Source organism: Balaenoptera acutorostrata, chromosome 17 (genome assembly GCF_949987535.1).
Source record: "Balaenoptera acutorostrata chromosome 17, mBalAcu1.1, whole genome shotgun sequence".
Lineage (NCBI taxonomy): Eukaryota > Metazoa > Chordata > Mammalia > Artiodactyla > Balaenopteridae > Balaenoptera > Balaenoptera acutorostrata.
In genome coordinates, this window is record NC_080080.1 from 9,265,897 (window position 1) to 9,287,275 (window position 21,379).

At 44.7% G+C, this 21,379-nt stretch overlaps 1 protein-coding gene across 2 annotated transcripts in view; it reads left to right on the forward strand.

Annotated features, from left to right (window-relative positions):
• Nucleotides 1-21,379, forward strand: part of KCNQ3 (potassium voltage-gated channel subfamily Q member 3) — a 306,180-nt gene that overhangs the window by 281,625 nt on the left and 3,176 nt on the right. For both annotated transcript variants that reach the window (XM_057532295.1, XM_007188927.3), the window contains exons 10-13: nucleotides 12,878-13,080; nucleotides 14,010-14,112; nucleotides 16,641-16,772; nucleotides 19,637-19,735. In XM_057532295.1, the coding sequence (XP_057388278.1) occupies nucleotides 12,878-13,080; nucleotides 14,010-14,112; nucleotides 16,641-16,772; nucleotides 19,637-19,735 (537 nt within the window). The remainder of the gene's footprint in view (nucleotides 1-12,877; nucleotides 13,081-14,009; nucleotides 14,113-16,640; nucleotides 16,773-19,636; nucleotides 19,736-21,379) is intronic.

Here is a 21,379-nt window from a genome sequence, read left to right on the forward strand (position 1 = left end):
TATAGAATATACCAGAGAAGACTTCAGTATTTTGGGTTAGGGATGTCATTTTGAACATCAATTATAACTATTCAGTAGACGTGCAGCAGTGCTGATAATTAGGTTTTTGATAGAAACCAGCATTATTTTTTTAATGTCTTTATTGGAGTATAATTGCTTTGCAATGGTGTGTTAGTTTCTGCTTTATAACAGAGTGAATCAGCTATACATACAAGCAGCTTATGCAGATCAATATCAAAAAAACAACCCAATCCAAAACTGGGCAGAAGACCTAAATAGACATTTCTCCAAAAAAGGCATACAGATGGCCAACAAACACATGAAAGGATGTTCAACATCACTAATCGTTAGAGAAATGCAAATCAAAACTACAATGAGGTATCACCTCACACCAGTCAGAATGACCATCATCAGAAAATCTACAAACAATAAACGCTGGAGAGGGTGTGGAGAAAAGGGAACCCTCTTGCACTGCTGGTGGGAATGTAAATTGATACAGCCACTATGGAGAACAGTATGGAGGTTCCTTAAAAAACTAAAAATAAGAAACCAGCATTTTTGAATTTGCAGAACAGGTAACTGTGTTGACGATAACTGCTTGCCTGGGCCCAATCGTTCACTTTGTGTTTTCAGACGATTCAATATGAACAGCAGCCTTCAGGTTTCTTCTCCTTTGTATCAGTCTTTGGAGAGGGAAGAGATTTATCCCATGCATCTTTATCTCCTATGTCATTATTATGTCCTTCCCATTGCAAACCTGTCAACCTTAGTAAAGGATCATTCTTTGGATCAAAGAATTCAAGTTATGATAACCTTTATTTATAAAGAATGCCTACTGTTTGCCAGCTACAGTTCTAAGCGCAGCTAGCCCCTCCTAGCCACCCCAGAAGGTAGGTAGTATTTTTAATCCCCATTTTACAGATGAGAAAACTGAGGCTCAACGAGGTAAGTGACTTGCACAAGGTCATACAGCTAATAAAGTAGCAAGAGCAGGACTTGGATCCAGCTGGTCTGGCTCCATAGTTCGTGGTCCCAACCACTCTGCTGGTCCTCACATTTGTTGGGAACAGTCACATAATCAGTCATTGCAGGTGTCCGCTTTTGTGTGTTGTTTTCTTCTACGCTTTCTTGGCTCATGTAGCTGGAGTCCCAGCCATGCGAGGGGGCTGTGCAGGCAGGGAAAGGCACAGACCCAGAGTCTTCTACGGCATCAAGGAGTGTTTAGTCAGACCTTGTAATTCACATTTTTCCTTCTCCCTGTGACATCAGCCACATGAATTTCATCTCACAGTGTGATGGATGATGTTGGCAATAAATCTTCCATGCCCTAGAATCAATGACTATTAAAGATGTACAAGAATTTAGAGATCAATTAATCTAATCCCCCAATTTTACTGATGAGAAAATTATTACCCAGAGCAAAATAAGAGCCTTGGACACAATCCCATAGCTATATGTATTTTCTCCTGCCATCCAGACCCTGCAGCACTGCTCCCAGGCTACAGAGTAACTGAGATTTGGACCAGTTTTAATCTCAGAGTGATCCCTGGCATGTCCTAAGGACTTAGTCTCAATTTTTTTTTAATATTGGGGGTTGCCTATTTATAACACCCTTTTCTCTCTGAATTATGAACTAGTTGAGACATAGAGGAGACAGGGAAGGATCGAAATATAGGCTACATTTGCTGGGTGAAGCAGGATTGGCTCTGGGGCAGCAGTGAGCTTTGTAACACTTCACGGTAAGTCTGGCCTTGGGACCAGCACATGCGCAGAGCAGAAACTCTCCCAGCCAGCCACCTGGGGCCATGGCCTATCTGACCCTGTGGGTCACTGAGAGCAGGAGAGAGAGACCATTCGTGACCTTGAATACAGTGCTGACCTTTAGTATGGAAGCCTACCCAATCAAGAACATGGGCCCAGTGGCAGTTACACACTCCGTATAACCCAACAAGATAACTCACCTCCTGCCATGGGGAAAAGCCAGTAGAAGGCTAGAGGTTTATTAGTTCTTCTAAGAGTGTGGAAATCCCATTTTTATGATGTTGCCAAAATACAGGAAAGGGTGGTTCTGCCTCCCCTTCAAGTAGCCTCCTCACTACCGATGAGCACATCATCCCTTAGCACACGAGGGTGTGTCACGGGCTCCGACTTGGCTCCGTCTGTCTGAAAACAGTGCACGTGTATCTGCTAAGCCCTCGTTGTCTGCCGTGTTAGTTTCCTGCAGCCGCCACAGGAAAGTATCACAAGCTGGGTGACTGAGATCAACAGAAGTGTATTCTCTCACTGTTCTGGAGGCTGGACGTCCAAACTTAAAGTGTCATCAGGCCGTGCTCCTTGGAAGGCTCTGGGGAGAATCCTTCCTTGCTCCTTCCTCGCATGTGGTGGTTGCTGGTACTCCTTGGCGTCCCTTGACCTTGTAACCCATCACCTCCGTTCTCTGCCTCCATCTACACGTAGGCTTCTTCCTTCTGGGTATGTTCATGTCTCTGTAGCCAAACCTCCCTCTCCTTTCACTTACAAAGACACTACTCATTGAATTAAGTGCCCACCCTACTCCAGTAGGAGTTTATCTTGAGTACATCAGCCAAGACTCTATTTCCGAATAAGGTCACAATCACAGGTAACAGATGAGGGCTTGAACATAGCTTTTGCAGGGGGACATTCAACTCTCTACATTTGCAAAAGGTAAATGTGATGGATCTGCATGTGGTGGGAAGCTGTCTGAGCAGACCTAGAATATGTGATTTTGAGGTGGACGTTTATGAGAGCTAGATTTCAGTGTCCCCCATGCAGATGAAGGTGCCGGGGCTCAGCAAGGGGAAACAACATGCACAGGGGCTGAGATCTGATCCTCTGTATGCCCGGCTCCCTCCAGATCTGTGGTCCTCTCTCCTCTTGAACAAGGGACCAAAAATAACCAGGTGGTAGAATTAGGAGATAGTCCTAGCAATAGGGGCTGAGACAGACTCCAGAGTTAGACTAACAGACTTCAAAAACTGGCTGCTCTGCTTATTAGCTGTGTGATCTTGAGCAACTTATGCAACCTCTCTGTGTCCTCATGTCCTTATATGTGGAAGGGGATAATAATAGTACTAACCTCACAGGCTGCTTGGAATGACGCCTGTGGTCCAGCAGAAGTAAATGCTCACTAGAGATTAGTTCTGCTCATTTGGTATATTATTCATCCACGAGATTTGGATACGTGGGAAAAATAATTCTTTTAGGAAACCAACACAGAAAAATATATAGTTTCTCACTCTTGCATCAGTGTGTGAGTCTGCGTGTCCTTGGAGCACCAGCTGCAAATGTTCTGGAATCGTGCTCATAGATCTCCAGACATACTGGATCAGAGAAAAACAATAGATCCTTGAGCTCAGCAGAGCTAACTTTGCAAACCTGTCCAGATGAGAGTGAACCAGATCAATATATCAGGGTTATTTTAAAATCACAATGTTCTTCCTACAGCCCAGGAGTCAGTCCTATCATGACCCTACCACCTGGTCCCTGCTTTATCCACCGTTTTCCTTCCTCAGCCCAGACAGTCCGTTAGGAACCACCAGCCCCCTGGCCCTCGGCTGCCTCATCGCTAGAAGGCAGAAGTCAGACCAAGGGATTCCTAAGCCACTTCCTGTGTGTTGTGAGTTTGTGGCCACAGTAGCAGAATTGGTCCCACATTGTTTTGCCACATTAGACAATGTGAGTTACAGGCCACTTGGAAGATTTTTTGACTGTATGATTTGCGCACATTGCCAAACCTTTGTGCCTCAGTTTTCCAATCTATATAATGGTTATAGTAAGAATACCTACCTCCTAGGGCTGTTGTAAAGATTAGGTGTGAATAGAGACTTAACCTGGCAAATACTACATAAGGTTTGCTTTTATTATTATTACTGTCATTATCCTGATTGACACCCACATTTCTGGGTTTTCTATGCCAAGGATCTTTTCCACATGCTGTAAGGCCAGCTTAGGAGTCAGATCAACATAGGTTTGAATCTTAGCTTGGCAATGGTTTTCCCCTCCCTCCCTTCCTTCCTTCCTTCCTTCCTTCCATAACCCAAGCATTAAGAGCCCTGCTTTGCCTCAGGCCCTAGAGATTCCCAGGGAATTGGGACTCAGTGTAATGGGGAAGGCACTCACAGTCTGATGGAGGAGGTGGATATGTCAACCAGAAAAGAACAATGTAGTGTGGAGGGTGCTGGTATGGGGATATTACAGACACAGGAGTACAGAGAAGGAGAGCAGAGGAAGGGAAATCTAAGTTCTACCTGGAACAACACATCAGGAGAGGATCCCTGAGGTGCTTTCCTTTGACTTGACTGTTAAGGGCTGAGTGGCTTTACACGGGGCTGAGGGAGGGATTAGGGCTCTAATTTTGTTCCTTCCCTCCTTCATTCTTTCATCCTTCAGACTTAACAAGCATTGAGTCCCTAGGCCTGTCATCTTTCCGTGGGCCATCTATTTCTGTATGAGAAATCCCTAGAAACGCCAACTCATTAGGTCAGTAAAGAACAGCATGCAGATGCCCCGAGAAAAATGTGCAAAATGCCTAAATAAATGTCTTCATTTCTCTATAGAGGAATTTATATCGTAGCTAGAAACAAAGGATTTGAGTTCTCCTAGCTCCACCGTGAAGTACCAGGATGCTGACGACCACTCCATGTTCACTGTCATCTAATTCCCAATTAAGATTTCTCATTTTAATGAAAAAGAAACATAGGCGAGATAGCAACTTTCATTCATAGTTTTTTTCTCAGAGAGAAAAACAGGGCACCAAAGCCTCAAAGGTTTGGCATGTGGATGGTGACAGATTTTTATTCTCTCTATGCTTTCTCTGCCTTTTTCAGGGTAGACCGTGGTGCTAAAGGAGCCTTCTAAAAGGGGGCTGCTGATCTTGTGTAGGGCTCACCTTTCCCATGTGTAAAGATGGAAGGAAGAAAGAATGAAAAAGAGAAGGGACAAAATTAGGGCTTTAACTCCCGTAGGTGGGATTGGCTGCTCTGTGCGGGTTACCCAGTTTGTGCTCATTGAGCTGAACAAACAGAACAAGACAGATTGACCATTTCTTCAAAAGACTGTTCTCTTGGCTGCAGTGACAATGTACTCTTGGTTTATCCATCATCCATCATCCGTCCATCTGTCCATCCACCCATCCATCATTCATAATACATCATCCATCATCCATCCATCCGTCATCTATCATCCATCCATCATCATCCATCTGTTCATCCATCCATCCACCTATTCAATGAATATTTATTAAGACCCTCCTGTGTACCAGAAGCCCTTTTAGGGAATATAGCTATGAATAAGAAAGATAAGGTCCCCAACTATTTATTTGACAGGCTGCCTCTCAGTCTTCCTAAAAGTAACTTGTCCCAAGCTCAAATTTTGTTCTTTTGTTTTTTAAAAAAGACATTTTTAGCTTATCCAGGACACACATGTCCAACAAAGATGGCATAAGGAGGCAGAGAATATAGTCAAGTTGGTCTCAAACAAAGTTGTCTACTAAGCACTATTTGCCTCTGATATCTTTTAACCTTACCTATTGGGTTGTCTCCCTTCCAACTTCTCTCTGATATCACAGCCTCACTGACACCTCCTCCCCACGATCTCATCTTATTCTGTATCCTGGATGGGAAGGGCAAGAATTGTATTTAAAAGTACCACTCCTAGGGTTCTCTTTGTATTTTGTTCATATGAACACTTTTATGAGTTTTTAATGTGCAAAAGTGGGCCCAAGAGCTGAGTGTGAGAGTAGAGGCAAAAGAGAGTTTAATTGAATTGGAAGTGAGAACAATCTAGATTGGAACAGAGGAGGACTCAACCCTGGAGGGAGTATATAAGGAGGAGAAATGGGAGGGGAGAGGAGGATTCAGAATCCCTCAGGAAGGTATAACCACTGAGAAATTTTCCCACTGGAGAGAGTCTAAATGAGTTGTTAATTTTAATTTTTTTAATTTTAAGTTTCTTAAAAAAAATTTACATGGTTCATTAGTCAAAATAATGTAGAGGCAAACAATGAAACATCTTAGTACAACTTCCATCCCTGTCTACCCCATTCCACCCTCCCACCCCCAATACATAATCTTTTTCGGTTTTTAGGTATCTTTCCAGTGTTTCTTTAGCACATACACACCAGAATTTATTTATATTTTTATATTCCGAATTCCAAAAGTATTTTAAGAGTGATGTCTAATATTCCACTTAAGCTGTTTGAGTTGTGAGGCAAATCCTCACCATTTACTAAAATCCGCTTCACACCACAGTCTTGTACCAAGTGTGTATGTGTGTGGTTGTATGTGTGTGAAGACAAGGGACTGCCAAACTCAACTTCTGATTTCTTCTCCAAACCTGTTTTGCTCCTTTTGCTCAACTGAAAAAAAATGGCATCACTGTAAAAAAAAAATGGTGTCCCCACCCACCCATTTGTGTAGCCAGAAACCCAGGAGTGGTGCCTTACCTGTCTCTTTCCCTCATGGCCACATAGAATCCATCAAGGAAGACTGTTGTGGTTCTTCTCCAACATAAATGTCCAAGTGCTGGTCTCCTTCTTCTCACTGCAGTCACCCAAGTCCAAGCCACCAGCTTAGAAAACTTCAGTGGCATCTTCTTTGGTCTTTCATTTTTTCCTTGCTTTCCTCCAATCCATTCTCCATGAAGCAGCCACTGGGTTCCCTTTTTTAAAACAAATTTTTTATTGTGGTAACATACACATAAAATTTACTGTCTTAACCATTTTTAAATGTACATTTCAGTACTCTTAAATATATTCATATTGTTGTGCAACCAATCTCCTGAACTTCTTTGTCTTATAAAACTGAAACTCTGTACCCATTAAACACCAGCTCGTTTCCTCCTCCCTCCAGCCCCTGATAACCACCATTCAACTTTCTGTTTCTGCAGGTTTGACTACTTTAGACACCTCATATGAGTGTAATCATACAGCATTTGTCTTTTTGTGACTGGCTTATTTCACTGAGCATACTATCCTCAAGGTTCATCCACGTTATAGCACGTGTCAGAATTTCCTTCCTTTCTAAGCCTCCATCGTATGTTTATAGTGCATTTTGTTTATTCGTTCATTCTTCCATCCATGAACATTTGCATGGTTTCCACCTTTTGGCTATTGTGAACAGTGCTGCTATGAACATGTGAATTCTTTTTAAAAGCAAAGTTGATATCCTCTTTCCTTCTTAAAACTCTTTGGGTGTCTCCAGGTAGACCTAGAATAAAATAGAAATTCCTATTTTCCTCTTCCTATTTTCGAATTCTATTTCTAAAAATCCCTGACCGGCCTAGCCTCTGATCCCATCTTGCCCTTTGTCCCCCATTCATGTATTTTTGGTCACGTGCGCTCCCTTCAGTGGCACAAACCAGTCCTCACACCCTTTGCACCCACGTGCGAGTCTTCTGCCTGGAGAGCTCTCACTCCTTTTCTTTGAAGTCTTGCTTCTTCTTACTCTTCCAGGCTCAGCTTCCATGTCTGGAGCACCATCATTTTGAACCTGAACCACTGAAACTGGTTCTCTAATTCTTCTTCCCATCCACCCCAGAGGCCTTCCCTGACCACCCTACCTAAGGTGACTGCCTGATAGTCTCTGTTACTGCGCTCTCTTTGTTTCCTGGTGTTGACTGAAAAAAATACACAACCTAAAAGTTGAGAATTACGTTTTATTCGGCAGACTTTCTGAGGATTTAAGCCCTGGATGCAGCCTCTCAGATGGCTCTGAGGGACCGTTCCAAAGAGCATCCAGGATATATAGGAGTTTCTGCCACAAAGACCAGGTGGTCAGAACATCGAAAGTTTACTGTTCATGAAAGAAAACCAGATATCTCAGGTTAAGCAATTTAGCGCTTTTCTATGTATGGGAAGATGCAAAAGTCTGGGCTCATTGAAATCATTCCATTGATAGGCACCTCAGCTCTGTAGGGCCAGTATCTGGTGCTTTCTCACCCTGAATCCCCTCAGAGTGCACCTTGGGGGGCATCGTGTTTCTATCCTGAGTTCCCTCAGTGTTCACCTTTGGGGCAGCTGTAATGTGATGGCTTGATGGCTGCAACATCCTTTGTTTACTGATCTGACAGGCAACATTTTCTTCATTGACACTGGTCAGATTTCCGACAATATATATATATCTGTTTGCCTATCGTGTGATTTCTTGACCTTATTGTAAGCTCACTGGAGGCTGAAAACCATGTCTGTTTTAGTCACAACTATTACCTTAGCAAGTTACCAAGAGCCTAGCATCTTCAAGGTGTAGAACACATTTTTGTGGAATAAATACATAACATTAGCTCTATTTTACAGGTGAAAAAAAAAACGGAATCAGAAAGAGTTAACGCCTTACCCAAGTTAAAAATTATTAACTGCAGGGCAGCGATTTGAACCCGGTTCTCTTCTCCCAAAGGCGACACTCTTTCCACTTTATAGCACATCCTCCCTCATCTGAAGTTGGGTTCATTTTCTTAATCAGAAGGTCAAATAGTATTATTCTTTCCTTCTTTCACCCAACATCATAACAGTGTTTTCAGTGCCTTACTATGTGCCAGGCACTGTGTTAGATGCTGGATCATCAGACAAAGTACAGTTTCTGAACAGATAGCTTACACTTTTGGTTTCTTATGCTCAGCTCCGTTGACTTTTTGGGTGGGATAAGTTTTTGCTGTGGGGTTACCCTGTGTGCATTGTAGGAAGTTTAGCAGTATCCCTGGCCTTGACCCACTAGAAGCCAGTAGCACTCTCCAAGTTATGTCAATCAAGTGCGATTCCAGACATTGCCAAATGTCCACTGGGGGCAAAATGAGAGAGAGAGAGAGTCCCTCGAAAGTCAGAGACTTCATTATGGTGGCCAAGTGCCATGGTTGAGGAAAGTCTTTAAGAAAGCACAGTGAATGGATATCTAATTGGACCAAGAGTGGAAGTGTGCCTTGGGACTGATGTTTGGACGAAGTTTCAGACAAAAAGTCGGTCTTTTGGATAAAAGAAGGGATGAAGGTTTTCCTAGATACAGGTCACCACTTGTGCCAAGGCTGGGAAGTGTGAAGTCAGGGAACTGCATGGAGTTTAACACAACTTAGAGTTCCCTGGGGCAGGAGCCCAGGGCAGGGACTGAACAACTTTACCAGGAAAGAACAGCCTTGATTTTACTTTTGCCATCCCTAGTCTCTATTTCCAGTTTTCCCAATTCGTGTTTGGAAATCATTTGTCTGCACTTAACAAATCAGGGACCCCGGCTTTCCAAGGGAATCTGATGTCAGCTTCAAGGAGAGCTTTTCTTGCGAGACCTGGCATAGCCTCCAAACACACGGCCTGAATCATGCACTAGAAATCCATACGGAGAAGGGCAGAGATGGGTTTTGAGTTTCAAGGATGAACTTTGCCTTGCATTTGATTATCCTTTGGGGTCTTGGATTTCAGGCACCACAATTAAGAAGTAAGCTGATCACCCACTTTGATGGAGAAAGAATTCCGTAAGCCTCTTAGGCTCGATGGCCGTAATTCAGAGCCGAGATTTCTGACTTGTGCCCGATGCATCTGGACTCCTAACGCTGTCAGAATCCATCTCTCATAAAACGATCCCTGGGACCAATGGGGTATTAAGTGAACATAGCCAAAGCAATTCAGACTGTTAGAAGTTGCAGTGAAACATTTAAATGACAAACAAGCGAATCCTACATCCCAACAGAGATAGAACCAAGAGAGTTCTTTCATTATCTGATAGTCAGCAGTTATCCTGAGATTTCAAATCAGGACAAAGTGGCTGCCATTACTTTTTTGACTTTTGTCTTGCTTAGTTTAGAATTAAGCTTCTCATACACTTATCTCCTGCCAAGGTCAAGTTCTGTGACAATGGTGAGTGTTTGAGACTAGCATTAAGAAGAAGTACTGTAAAATAATATAAAAATCCTGAGAACTCATCTCAGTTCATTAAAAAAAAACCAAAACACTTTTTTGTGGCTCAGGAAATTTTTTTTTTTTTTTTAACATCTTTATTGAAGTTTAATTGCCTTACAATAGTGTGTTAGCTTCTGCTTTATAACAAAGTGAATCAGTTATACATATACAATATGTTCCCATTTCTCTCCCCTCTTGCATCTCCCTCCCTCCCACCCTCCCCATCCCACCCCTCTAGGTGGTCACAAAGCACCGTGGCTCAGGAAATTTTATCCATCCTTTTCACACGTCATTAGCTTTCTACTGCTTCTGTAGGAAGAGGATTATTTACCGAGATAATGGTGACAGCCAGCATTTATTGAAAGCTTCTCACATCCGCATCCCAGACAGTCAGCTAAGCACTTTACACGTATTCCCTCACTTAACCCTTCCACAACCCCATGTAACATGGGCTGGTCCTCATCATTGTGCCCGTGAAGAAGCTGAGGGCCAGACGGCATGAATTCTGTGTCCTAGGTTACATGTTTTTTAGGACATTTCCCCTCAGGCCAGTTTTGCCCCAAAGTCCTGACCATCAGGCTGTGCTGAGCAGGGATGTGGGGTGGGTTCAGAGATAACCAGGCAGAGTCCTTTCTTTGCCAGGACTACACAGTCGAGTGGGGTGGGCGGGTGTGGGAACGTACAGCCTCTACCCTGTGCACTAAACACGGAGACGGAGAAACACAGCCTGTCTTTGGAGCAGATGGGGAGAACTTAGTTTCCAAGAGGGGACCCTTGGGCAGTTTTAAAGGGCAGATGGGAATGAGGTCAACTGAGAAGGCAAGAAAGGGCATGGCTGAGTGCACCAAGGCATGCAGGAAGGGACTTGGGGATGGGCAAGGGGCTTGGTACCGACGGAATGATGGATCTGCTTGGCGGTATAGCAAGGCAGGTAGGCAGGGGCCAGGAAGCAGAGGGCCTGAGAAGTGACAGACCTAAAGTCCCCTTTTTCCTTAGCTCATGGCTAGGAAAGCCTTCTCTGTGTGTTCAGTTGACTTCCTGCCTTGTTCAGTATTTTTAGCCCCTGGACCCTAATATATTCTCATTAGTCATTCACCTAGTACTGGTCAGGAAACCACTCTGAAAACTTTGACCAGCTCAGGAAAGATGGAGTCATCTGAGTACTGGCATTTCTCTGAATTTACTCTGGGCATGTACATGTATTCATGTAACAATGCCGGGCGAGAGAGAACAGTCCAGAAGGAGTCAGGTGTAACAATTACTCATCCACTTGTTCGTTCATTCATTAATCAAATACTTCTTAGTGCCTTCTCTACGCCAGGCTGAAGACAAGAAGCATTGCAGACATTATCATATGTAATGCTCCCCAAATCTCTCCGAAGCAAAGTGTTGTCAGGCCCACGTAACCGATGAGGACCCGGTGCTCAGAGAGCGTAAGGCACCTGCTCGGCACGAGGTGCTCCCACCTCTGCAGCTCCAACGCCAGGACCTCCTCACCACCCCAAGCCACAAAGATGGCAGCAGCTTCTGGCACGAAGCACGTGGCTGTCATAACCAGACGCAGACTTTAAAAATACTCAGTTATCTCAGGCTGATGCAAAGCTGACTTGACCACCCATATTCATTTGTTCACTCATTTCTCCCCCAAGTACATGCACACCTGCTGGGTACCAAGCCCCGTGTAGGTGATGGAGAGAACGCAGCTGAGCTGAGTGTATTGATGTGTGAAACAAGCACTATGGGTCTCTCTGGTCTTTACCACACAAAAGGACTTCCCTCCTGTGCCCACTCAGGTGAGGGGCAGAGGCTAAGAAACAGAGGGAGAAATTACTATTTATAGATCACCTACTGTATCCCAGGCTCCATGCCAAACCCTTGACAGGCATCATCCCACTGCAACCAAGAGAAGTGGGACGTGCTTATCCCTATTCTAAAGATGAGGTAACTGAGGCTGGCTAAGGTCACAGATTTGCCCGAGGACACCTAGATGGTTTCTGCACCAGGGCAACTTTCTGTTGGACTCATTAACTGTTTTTTTGTTCCAAGAAGACTTTTGGCAGTATGATGAAGTCCAGGGACCCTTTCTCAGAATAACAACTTTGAATCCATAAATAAAAGGCAGACAGTTACAAAAGAAACTGATGATGTTAAAATGTAATTACCAAAATATTTAAACTTTTGAGATGCAGTCGTCTACGTGCTTCTTTGTGATGAATCTAATGGTATGATGTAGTGGCAGGTTGAATACTACCATAATTTCAAAGCAGTGATGAGCATGGCAATACCTGGAGATAAATGACCTGTGATTTCTGTTGTGGAAAGTCACAGGATATGGCTGGGGCATTGAGGATATTACTGGGGTCTATTCATACATTCATAATTGAAAGACGTGCTAATTTTCAGTTTGAGATTAGTGAATTAAAATCTAATTAGTAAATTAAAACTGCAGTGTTTTTCCCATCCAAACCCATGGACCTCCCCCAAAGTTCTGTCCATGGCGGGGTGTCTGTGGACACCAGGTTAGGGTACCTGCTTTGTGTCATTTATGTCATTCGGTTCTGTTCAAGGAACACTTGATAAAGCTTTGCCTCTGTGAGTCACTATCTGGGCACCACGGAGTGGTACAAGGGAAGTTATTGATGCAGAGGAGATGGGAGTGGAGGAGAAATGAAGCTTTGCTGCCTGCTACTACGGGCTGGCATTTTATATCCTGGATCTCGTTAAAGCTGCACTTAAGCATATGAGGAAACTGAAGTTCACAGAAACGCGCCTGAGGTGTAATAGCTAGTCAGTTGCCGAGCTAGGATCTGAACCAAGCCCTGTCCCATTCCAAGCTGCTCAATCAGATTGAGCCTTGGAGGCGCGAGTCCCACTCCCGCCCGCGTGGAGGAGGATGGGTGCGTCTTTATGGAGAGGGACGGGAAATTATGAAAGCCTGCACTCAAGGAGGAAAATTGTTCACTTTTGCTTATTTTGTAGCCAAAAGCTGGGTCTCTTGGATCGGGTTCGCCTTTCTAATCCTCGTGGTAGCAATACTAAAGGAAAGCTATTTACCCCTCTGAATGTAGATGCCATAGAAGAAAGTCCTTCTAAAGAACCAAAGCCTGTTGGCTCAAACAATAAAGAGCGTTTCCGCACCGCCTTCCGCATGAAAGCGTACGCTTTCTGGCAGAGCTCTGAAGGTAACACCCTTCCTCTTCCTCAGCCTGTCTCCTCCATGTCACCTTCTCCCACCCTCTTCCTTCCTCTCCTCCCTCCTTCCCTCCCTCCCTCCTTCCCTCCCTCCCTCCTTCCTTCCCTCCCCTGTGGAAGAACCCTGCAGTCTACAAAGTAGCCCTTTCCTATTGCCCTGAATCAACTTCTCACTTGTCTTATCCTCAGCCCCTGGGCTCTGATAGGTCCCTGCACTCACTCCAAGAGCAGAGGGCCCACGTTAGCTGTTCTCCTGGGCCAGGGTCACCACGTGTGTCTGCACAGCCCCTCCAGGGAGCCTTGGGACATACCGCCATGGATCCTAAGGGTGGCCCTGATGAGTGCATTGCCATGGAGGTCACCTTGAAGGATGGAGAGGGGCCAGGTGCAGAGTGATCTGGACACCTGGGGAACTCAGCACCCCCAGGGGTGGGAAGAGGTGTTGGAAAAGTGCCCCATGGGGGCTGTAGGAGCAATACATCTGTGTGCCCCTCTCACTTATGAAAAGGGAGGATGCGTAGGGCTCAGAAAGTGACCACCCCCCAAGTCAAGGTCACAAGGATAATGACTGACAGAGCAAGAATCTAAACCCGGTCTGTCTGATAAACACCCACGTGTGTCCCTTTGCTGCCTCCAAAGGGCCACTCCGGAACCCTGGAATTCACATCACCTCCATCCTAGCCTTCTCCCCCAGCAACAGTCCTGACCTACAGGCACCTCTGACTGAGACTTCTGGATAACGGAAGGGAGATGAGGAGAAAGTCTGAATGACGTCACAACTGGAGAATGCATCGGGGTTTCTGAAATGGGAATGGAGATTCAGGAGGTTGAGTTTGGATGGCTCTGACTGAACCAGGTCCCCGAGCCTTTCCGAGTACTGTGGCCTGCCGTTGATAATGTGTGTCTCCTTCCCTCCCAGATGCCGGGACGGGCGACCCCATAGCGGAAGACAGGGGCTACGGGAATGACTTCCTCATCGAAGACATGATCCCCACCCTGAAGGCCGTCATCCGAGCCGTCAGGTAACGCCCCCTCCTCCCTACCTGTGGGCCTCCCGAGGCCCCAGCTCAGCTCCCACAGGATGCGGTTTTGTAAAGTGCTCTTGGGCTTTGGGAAGGTGGGCAGAAGATCCCTCAAGTAACCCCTGAGTCAAGTCCAGACACTATGTCAATTCTAAGGGAGCGGCTACATTAGCAGGTCATCCTGGGAGATTCTTGCTCTCCGTTTTATAAAAATGCTTCCACAGGCCCCTGACAGTGTTTCCAACCGTCACCCTCTTGTCTGGCTTCGGCCACCATTTATTTTAAAGGATGTTGAGGAGGCAGGGGTGTATTGACATAGAGTTTTCTTTTATAGGCTTCTTACTCAAAATAGCTTTTCTTCTGTCTGTCTTCATCCATCTAGTTCTTTTTTAATTCGCATTTTCAACAAGATAATCAAGGATAGGATTTTTTTGTCTGCTTCAGACAAGACTGTAATTCACCCTGGCTATTTCTGTTTTGTTTTGAATCCCACAAGAAAATAAAAATATGCTACTACTTCAAGAAACCTTTGACCAGGATATGGGCTTATAAGCACTCTGCCATAGTGGCAGTGAATTCTAGAAACTAAGTCGGAGTCTCTGAGAACTAGTCGTGATATTTTCAGAAGATTCCCAGTCCAATAGATCAGGGAGCACGATAGTTTATAATAGGTGGCCCTCAGCAAAGCTGCTGACCTGGTTCCTCGTGATCCCATCCTGTACAATGTCCCAGAAATGAGCCTGGATAAAAACACAACCACCTGGATTCATAACTGGTTGAATGGTCTTATTCAAAGAAAACCAATAAATGAATCTGTGTCAAGCTCGAGAGTGGTCTCTGCTGGGATGCTTCATGGTCTGGCTTCTGCCCCATCCTTTTTAGCATTGTCCTTGATGCCTTAGTTCAGAGGCTGGCAAACTTTTTCTGTAAAGAGCCAGGTAGTAAATATGTCAGGATTTGTGATCCATAGGTCTCCGCTGTATTCAACCTTGATTTTGTAGTGCAAAAGCAACTGTAAACAGTCTAGAAATGAATGACTGGGACTGTGTTCCAACATAACTTTACTTTCAAAAACAGGCAGTGGGCCAGGTTTGGCCTGCAAGCCATAGTTCCTGATACCTACCTTAGATGGAGCTATGTAAAGGGCAGCCTTAGAAAATGACATACAATTGGAAAGGATGGCAAGTTGGGTATACAATCAATAGGCAAAAATAGTGTTTAGGGGCTGACGCCATGGGCTATGACAAACAAAATGAGCCTTGAATGCACCATAAAAAAGGCCTGTACATGGGACTTCCCTGGTGGTCCAGCGGTAAAGAACCCTCCTTACAGTGAAGGGGACTCAGGTTCGATCCCTGGTCAGGGAACTAAGATCCCACATGCTACTGAGCTCGAGCGAGAAGAGAAAAGAAAGAGAAAACCCGAACGCCACAACTAGAGAGAAACCCAAACGCCACAACTAGAAGAGAAGAGAAAACCCGAACGCCACAACTAGAGAGAAACCTGAATGCCACAACTAGAGAGAAACCCGAATGCCACAACTAGAGAGAAACCCGAACGCCACAACTAGAAGAAAGAGAAAACCCGAACACCACAACTAGAGAGAAACCCGAACGCCACAACTAGAGAGAAACCCGAACGCCACAACTAGAGAGAAACCCGTTGCCGCAACGAAAGATCCCTCCTGCCTCAACAAAGATCCCGCGTGCCACAACTAAGACCCGACGCAGCCAAAAAATAAAAGACCTGTACATGTATGAGATGGGAGGACCTGGGTAGCTGTGTTTCCTACCTGGCCTATGATTAAAGGTTTTAATTGACACTATGTTCAGCAAGAGTTGAGCTCGTGATGGGAATTTCAAGGAGCATTAATCACCTAGGATGGCTTTACTGGTTCTCAGGAAGATGGGAGGGTTCAGCATCTCCAAATTCTGGGCGCCCCACTTAATTGAGAACCTGAGAAAACTCGGGGAACAGAAGCTAGCTTTTCTCTTCCAGGAGCTCATAAGCCAAAAGACTAAGGAGGCTATTGAGGAAGAGATATGTCAGCTGTCCTCAGATAGAAAGCAGTGTGACACAGGATTAGGACCGTGAGCCTTGTCCACATACAAACCTGGGTTTGAAGGGAACTCTGACGTTATGAGCTAGGTGGCCCTGGGAAGATGCTGAAGCTGTCTCGGCCACAGTTGCATCATCTGTGAATTGATCTATTAGCAAATTGTTAATGCACTTAGCTCAGTGTCTGGCATGTAATGAATGTGAAATAAATGTTAGCTCTTATTGTTACTATGAATTTATTATTCAAATGAGTAAAAGGAGGTAGTCATGAAGGAGAGATGCCAGCCAGCCTAATTCAGTGTGTTTCCAAGAGGTAGAACCAGGACCAAGAGTTGAAACTTCTCATCAAGCTGTTTCTCTTTGGTTCTTTTATCCTCCCCCCTCCTCCGCCCCAGAGTCTGCTCATCTTGTATCATAATTTCTTTTACTCTCCACTCTTGACGTACAAATGTCTCTACTTTGCCTTGCAGAATTCTACAATTCCGTCTCTATAAAAAAAAATTCAAGGAGACTTTGAGGCCTTATGACGTGAAGGATGTGATTGAGCAGTATTCCGCCGGACATCTTGACATGCTTTCCAGGATAAAGTACCTTCAGACGAGGTAAGACAGCACACCTGGAAGGATGGTGCTCTCCTGACTGCCAAGGAATTAGAGCCAGGTAGACCTTAGAGCTGAGGGTGAAAGGCATTCACTAATCCACAATGCAGGGGAGAAATTTTAAGAACAAACATATTCATCAAACATGGATGTCAAGGCCAACCAACACCAGATCAGACAGGCTGGGAAGAATTTCTATGACATTGACACGGCCAAGATCAGCACCCTGATAAGGCCTCAGGGAGAGAAAAGGCATCTGTGCTACTGGCCCCTGACTGTGCTGCTTTGGATGTTGCCAACAAAATTGGGATTACCTAAAATGAGTCCAGTTGACTAATTCTAAATATAAATTTTCACCCAATTAAAAGTTCATCAAGTGTTATTTATACTAGTGAAAATATGGAAACAGCATTGATTCCCAATTCCCAATAATTGCCTCCATTTTTGTTAAGCACCTGGGTGTTCTACATTTATGTCTCTAATCCCTTATAACCCCCTAAGTATTGCATTATAGCTGCCATTTTACCAGTGAGAAAACTGAAGCTCAGAGGACAATGGATTTGCCCAAAACTACCCAGCTAGTAGGTGGCAGAGCTGGAAGTTAAACCACATCCAACTGGTTACAAAACTCCCATTCTCTGTAACATACCACACTGCCTCAATTCTATAAATAGTGATTAAGAAAATAATGGTACCTGCTCTCATTAAAAAGTTATGCAGCCATCAAATGACATGTTAAAAATCTATATAGTGGGCTTCCCTGGTGGTGCAGTGGTTGAGAATCTGCCTGCCAATGCAGGGGACACAGGTTCGAGCCCTGGTCTGGGAAGATCCCACATGCCGCAGAGCAACTGGGCCCATGAGCCACAACTACTGAGCCTGCGCGTCTGGAGCTTGTGCTCCACAACAAGAGAGGCCGCGATAGTGAGAGGCCCGCGCACCGCGATGAAGAGTGGCCCCCGCTTGCCGCAACTAGAGAAAGCCCTCGCACAGAAACGAAGACCCAACACAGCCAAAAGTAAATAAATAATAAAATAAATAAATTTAAAAAAGAAAAGATGACTACTATCTTTAAAAAAAAAATGTATATAGTGAGATAAAAATTTCTGTGATTAGTGAATATGTATATGCATAATATGATTACTAATAGTACACTTAGATACTTATATGGACATACATATGATTATATTTATATATAGTCTACCTAGACCTTGTGATGATGTTAACTATGTTATTTGTATACTATGATTACAAAAATGTACACACGTACGTTTATTCAGAAATATACACAACACGTACACACTCTCCCTTACAGGGGCCTAAAGAAAAGAAATAAGACTTCCCCCAAGGGGTTACAGTAGCTCTACTGATGTGCTGAGTCCATGTGTGATTTTTTTTCTACTTTTTAAATTTATCAAATCTTCAATGAATTGTAAAAATATCCTTTTAAAAAGAAAATCATTTAAAACAACTAAAGGACACTTTGATGTCAAGTCATAGAACTGACATCAGGAAGCCAAAGCCCTGTCTGAGGCTCATTCTCAGACCTGTGTGAGATTTCAGATTGACATGAGTCAGGTCCTCTCTGGACCTCAGTTTTCTCATCTGAATATTTGGGTTGTCCTGCAGAGTTTATAGGACCATCGTGTTGAATGAGTTGGCCATTAACGATGCTGTTGGGTTGGAAGAATGTTTATTTGTGACCTTCCTTTATCCATAAATGGAATACCAACTGTGACGGCCCAGCATAGTGGCGGGCACACGATCGGCGCTCAATGCCTGCCGAACAAAAGGATGTGTGAACAAGTTCTGAGCCTGAACTGTTATGCTGTTATTTATGCAAACATGTCTCTCTGAGAGATGGAAGGAGGGAGCATGATGTCTAGGACATACCAGACTCCAAAAATATCAGCCCATCTTAATGTGCACTGAGTGGACCTTTGTACAGTCATCATGTTTGGTATTTATCAGGCACATGAGTTTCTGAGTCTTAGCGGGAGGTTGACTGCCTAAGTGGGCTAATCACATACCCCCAGCCATGCTGATACTGCAGGAGGCCAGAGAGAAAGGAAGGGTGATTTAGTACATGGTGGGGTCACTGGAGGAGCAGTTGGGTTTGCAGAGAGACAGAGTGAGGCATGGCTTCTTCTGGGTGCATGGTCTTAGTGGTCCTAGGACTGTGATAAGCCTTCAAGGCTGCTCCCACACCCTGCCCCTGCCGTAGCCCTGCAACTTGATGAGGGGAGGGGGTGGGGGGCGTTTGTCTCCCGTTGTGCTGAGGGTGGTGCGGATAGGGAGCTAGTGGCTTGAGCAGAAATGGAAGCAAGGTGTGGGAGCTAGTGTTGGATCCATCCCTCTAATGGTCAGAGAAGCCTGCAAAGCAGCAGAGAAAAGAGAGCACAGCTGAAAACAGAGCCTAGAGTTTAGAAGGAAAAACTCCCTAACTAGATGTTTTGGGTGGAATAAAAGAGCTGGAAGACCAGATAGGCTGTAGCACACATGACATTTCCTGTAAGAAATAACAAGACACAACTGTCACCCCGTCTCAGTGGTTTGGCTGCCTCTCTCCCCTGGGATAGAGAGATGCTCTCAGTACCCCTGGACCGAAAAAAGATAATGATACATTGAGATTATAAATTCTTTCTCTCTTTCTGTCTCTCTGTCTCTCCCTCCCTCTCTCTCTCTCTCTCTCTCTCCCTCTCCTTACCTCTTCCTTTCCCTTTCCCCCTTCCTCTCTCTTGTTTCTCCTCTCCTTTATATTCCAAACCCACAGCTGACTACAGAGGGAAGAGAATGAATTGCTTTCCTCTCTTTTCTTGTAAAGCTGTTTTTAATTTAATCCCTTCTCTTTGTGTGCTCTCTTTCAGAATAGATATGATTTTCACCCCTGGACCTCCATCTACTCCAAAACATAAGAAGTCTCAGAAGGGGGCAGCATTCACCTACCCAGCCCAGCAATCTCCCAGGTGGGGCCTGTGGTCATGCGCTGACAGGCTGTGTGGTACCAAAGCCCACGGAGCACCCCCAAACCTCAGCTGGGTTCCTTCCCGGTGGGGTGAGGTTGCCATTCCCCTAAACCAGATGAAGAGACAGAGTTTGAAGCCTATTCCGGCCAGTGGCCATTTGAGCGGTTTCTGTACAAAAGACTTGCAGCCCTTCCACCCAGACCCTATAGGTGACACTGCTTTTTATGGCTATTGAAAATGAAATTAATGGTTTCCTAATTATAAAATAAGGGGAGGCTTATGAGCTTTATTGGAACCGAAAGAATATGTCATGTTAGCAGAGCCCAAGGCATTCCTGGTCAGCTGTCTTGGCTTTTCCTGCATCATCACCCACAGAGCCCAAGAAGGAAATCAGATGTCAGGTCCCTGACAACATTGTAACAGGTAGAGCTGTGTCCCTCAACAGAGCAGCTCTGCTCTCCCTCAAAAAATGTTTGAGAATTGTCCTTTGCTAGGTCCTCATGAACAAGGAGCAGTCCTTTAGAACAGCGGTCCCCAACCTTTTTGGCACCAGGGGCCGGTTTCACGGAAGACAACTTTTCCACGGACTGGGGGTTAGCGGGGGATGGTTTCGGGATGATTCAAACATATTACATTTATTGTGCACTTTATTTCTATTATTATTACATTGTAATATATAATGAAATAATTATACAACTCACCATAAGGCTGACAGGAGACAAAGCTCAGGTGGTAATGCGAGTGATGGGGAGCGGCTGTAAATACAGATGAAGCTTCGCTTGCTTGCCCGCCGCTCACCTCCTGCTGTGCTGCCCAGTTCCTAACAGTAGCGGTCCGTGGCCCGGGGGTTGGGGACCCCTGCTTTAGAAAGTCCACTGTAAAAGAAATGTACACTTCTTTATTCCCAAATGTCTTCAAGGCAGGTAACATGAGTGAAGGGAGGTAGGCGTAAGAAATATTATGCACCTTATCATAATAAGGCTCCTTATTATTAAAGAAGGAAGAACGTAAGGAGGATAATATACAGCATCTAATCTTTGGCCTCAATCCTGGGGATAGAATAGCAAGGGGTGAACGTGCCCCATCCCAAGGAGGTAATTGTTACTTTGTTCTGCTGTTGCTAATTTTACCAATGAAGATCCTCTGTTTCCAGAGAGTCTGATTTCTCAAGAAAAGCTGCATATCCAGATTTGATGCACAATTCCCCATTTTTGAGATGGCTTAAATGTTTAGAACCCTGTGCAAGCCAAGGAGAACACTGGTGGGCTTGGATTCAGCACACAGGTCACCAGTTTTTGACATCTGCTTTAATTCAAGATTGCTCAGCCCAAGACAGGCCAGGGTCTTAGCAGCAGTCAGTAGCCTAGAGAGAAAAACCAACTGCCTAGAAAATGCCAGACATGAATGGTTTCAAGCAATAGCTAGGTGCCCTGAAAGGTCTCTTCTACATAGAACAGTATTGAAACTAACTGGAATTTAGACAGATATGAACTGTGCCTGGCCAAGGAGCAAATGCAGCACACGTCTCCTGTTACCTACGAATATCATCTTTTGCATCATTTTCCAGATTTCACATCTGTTTTCCAGTCTTAACTAAACGGAACAGATGAAATATTGGAATATTGGTCCCCACTGTGTAGAATT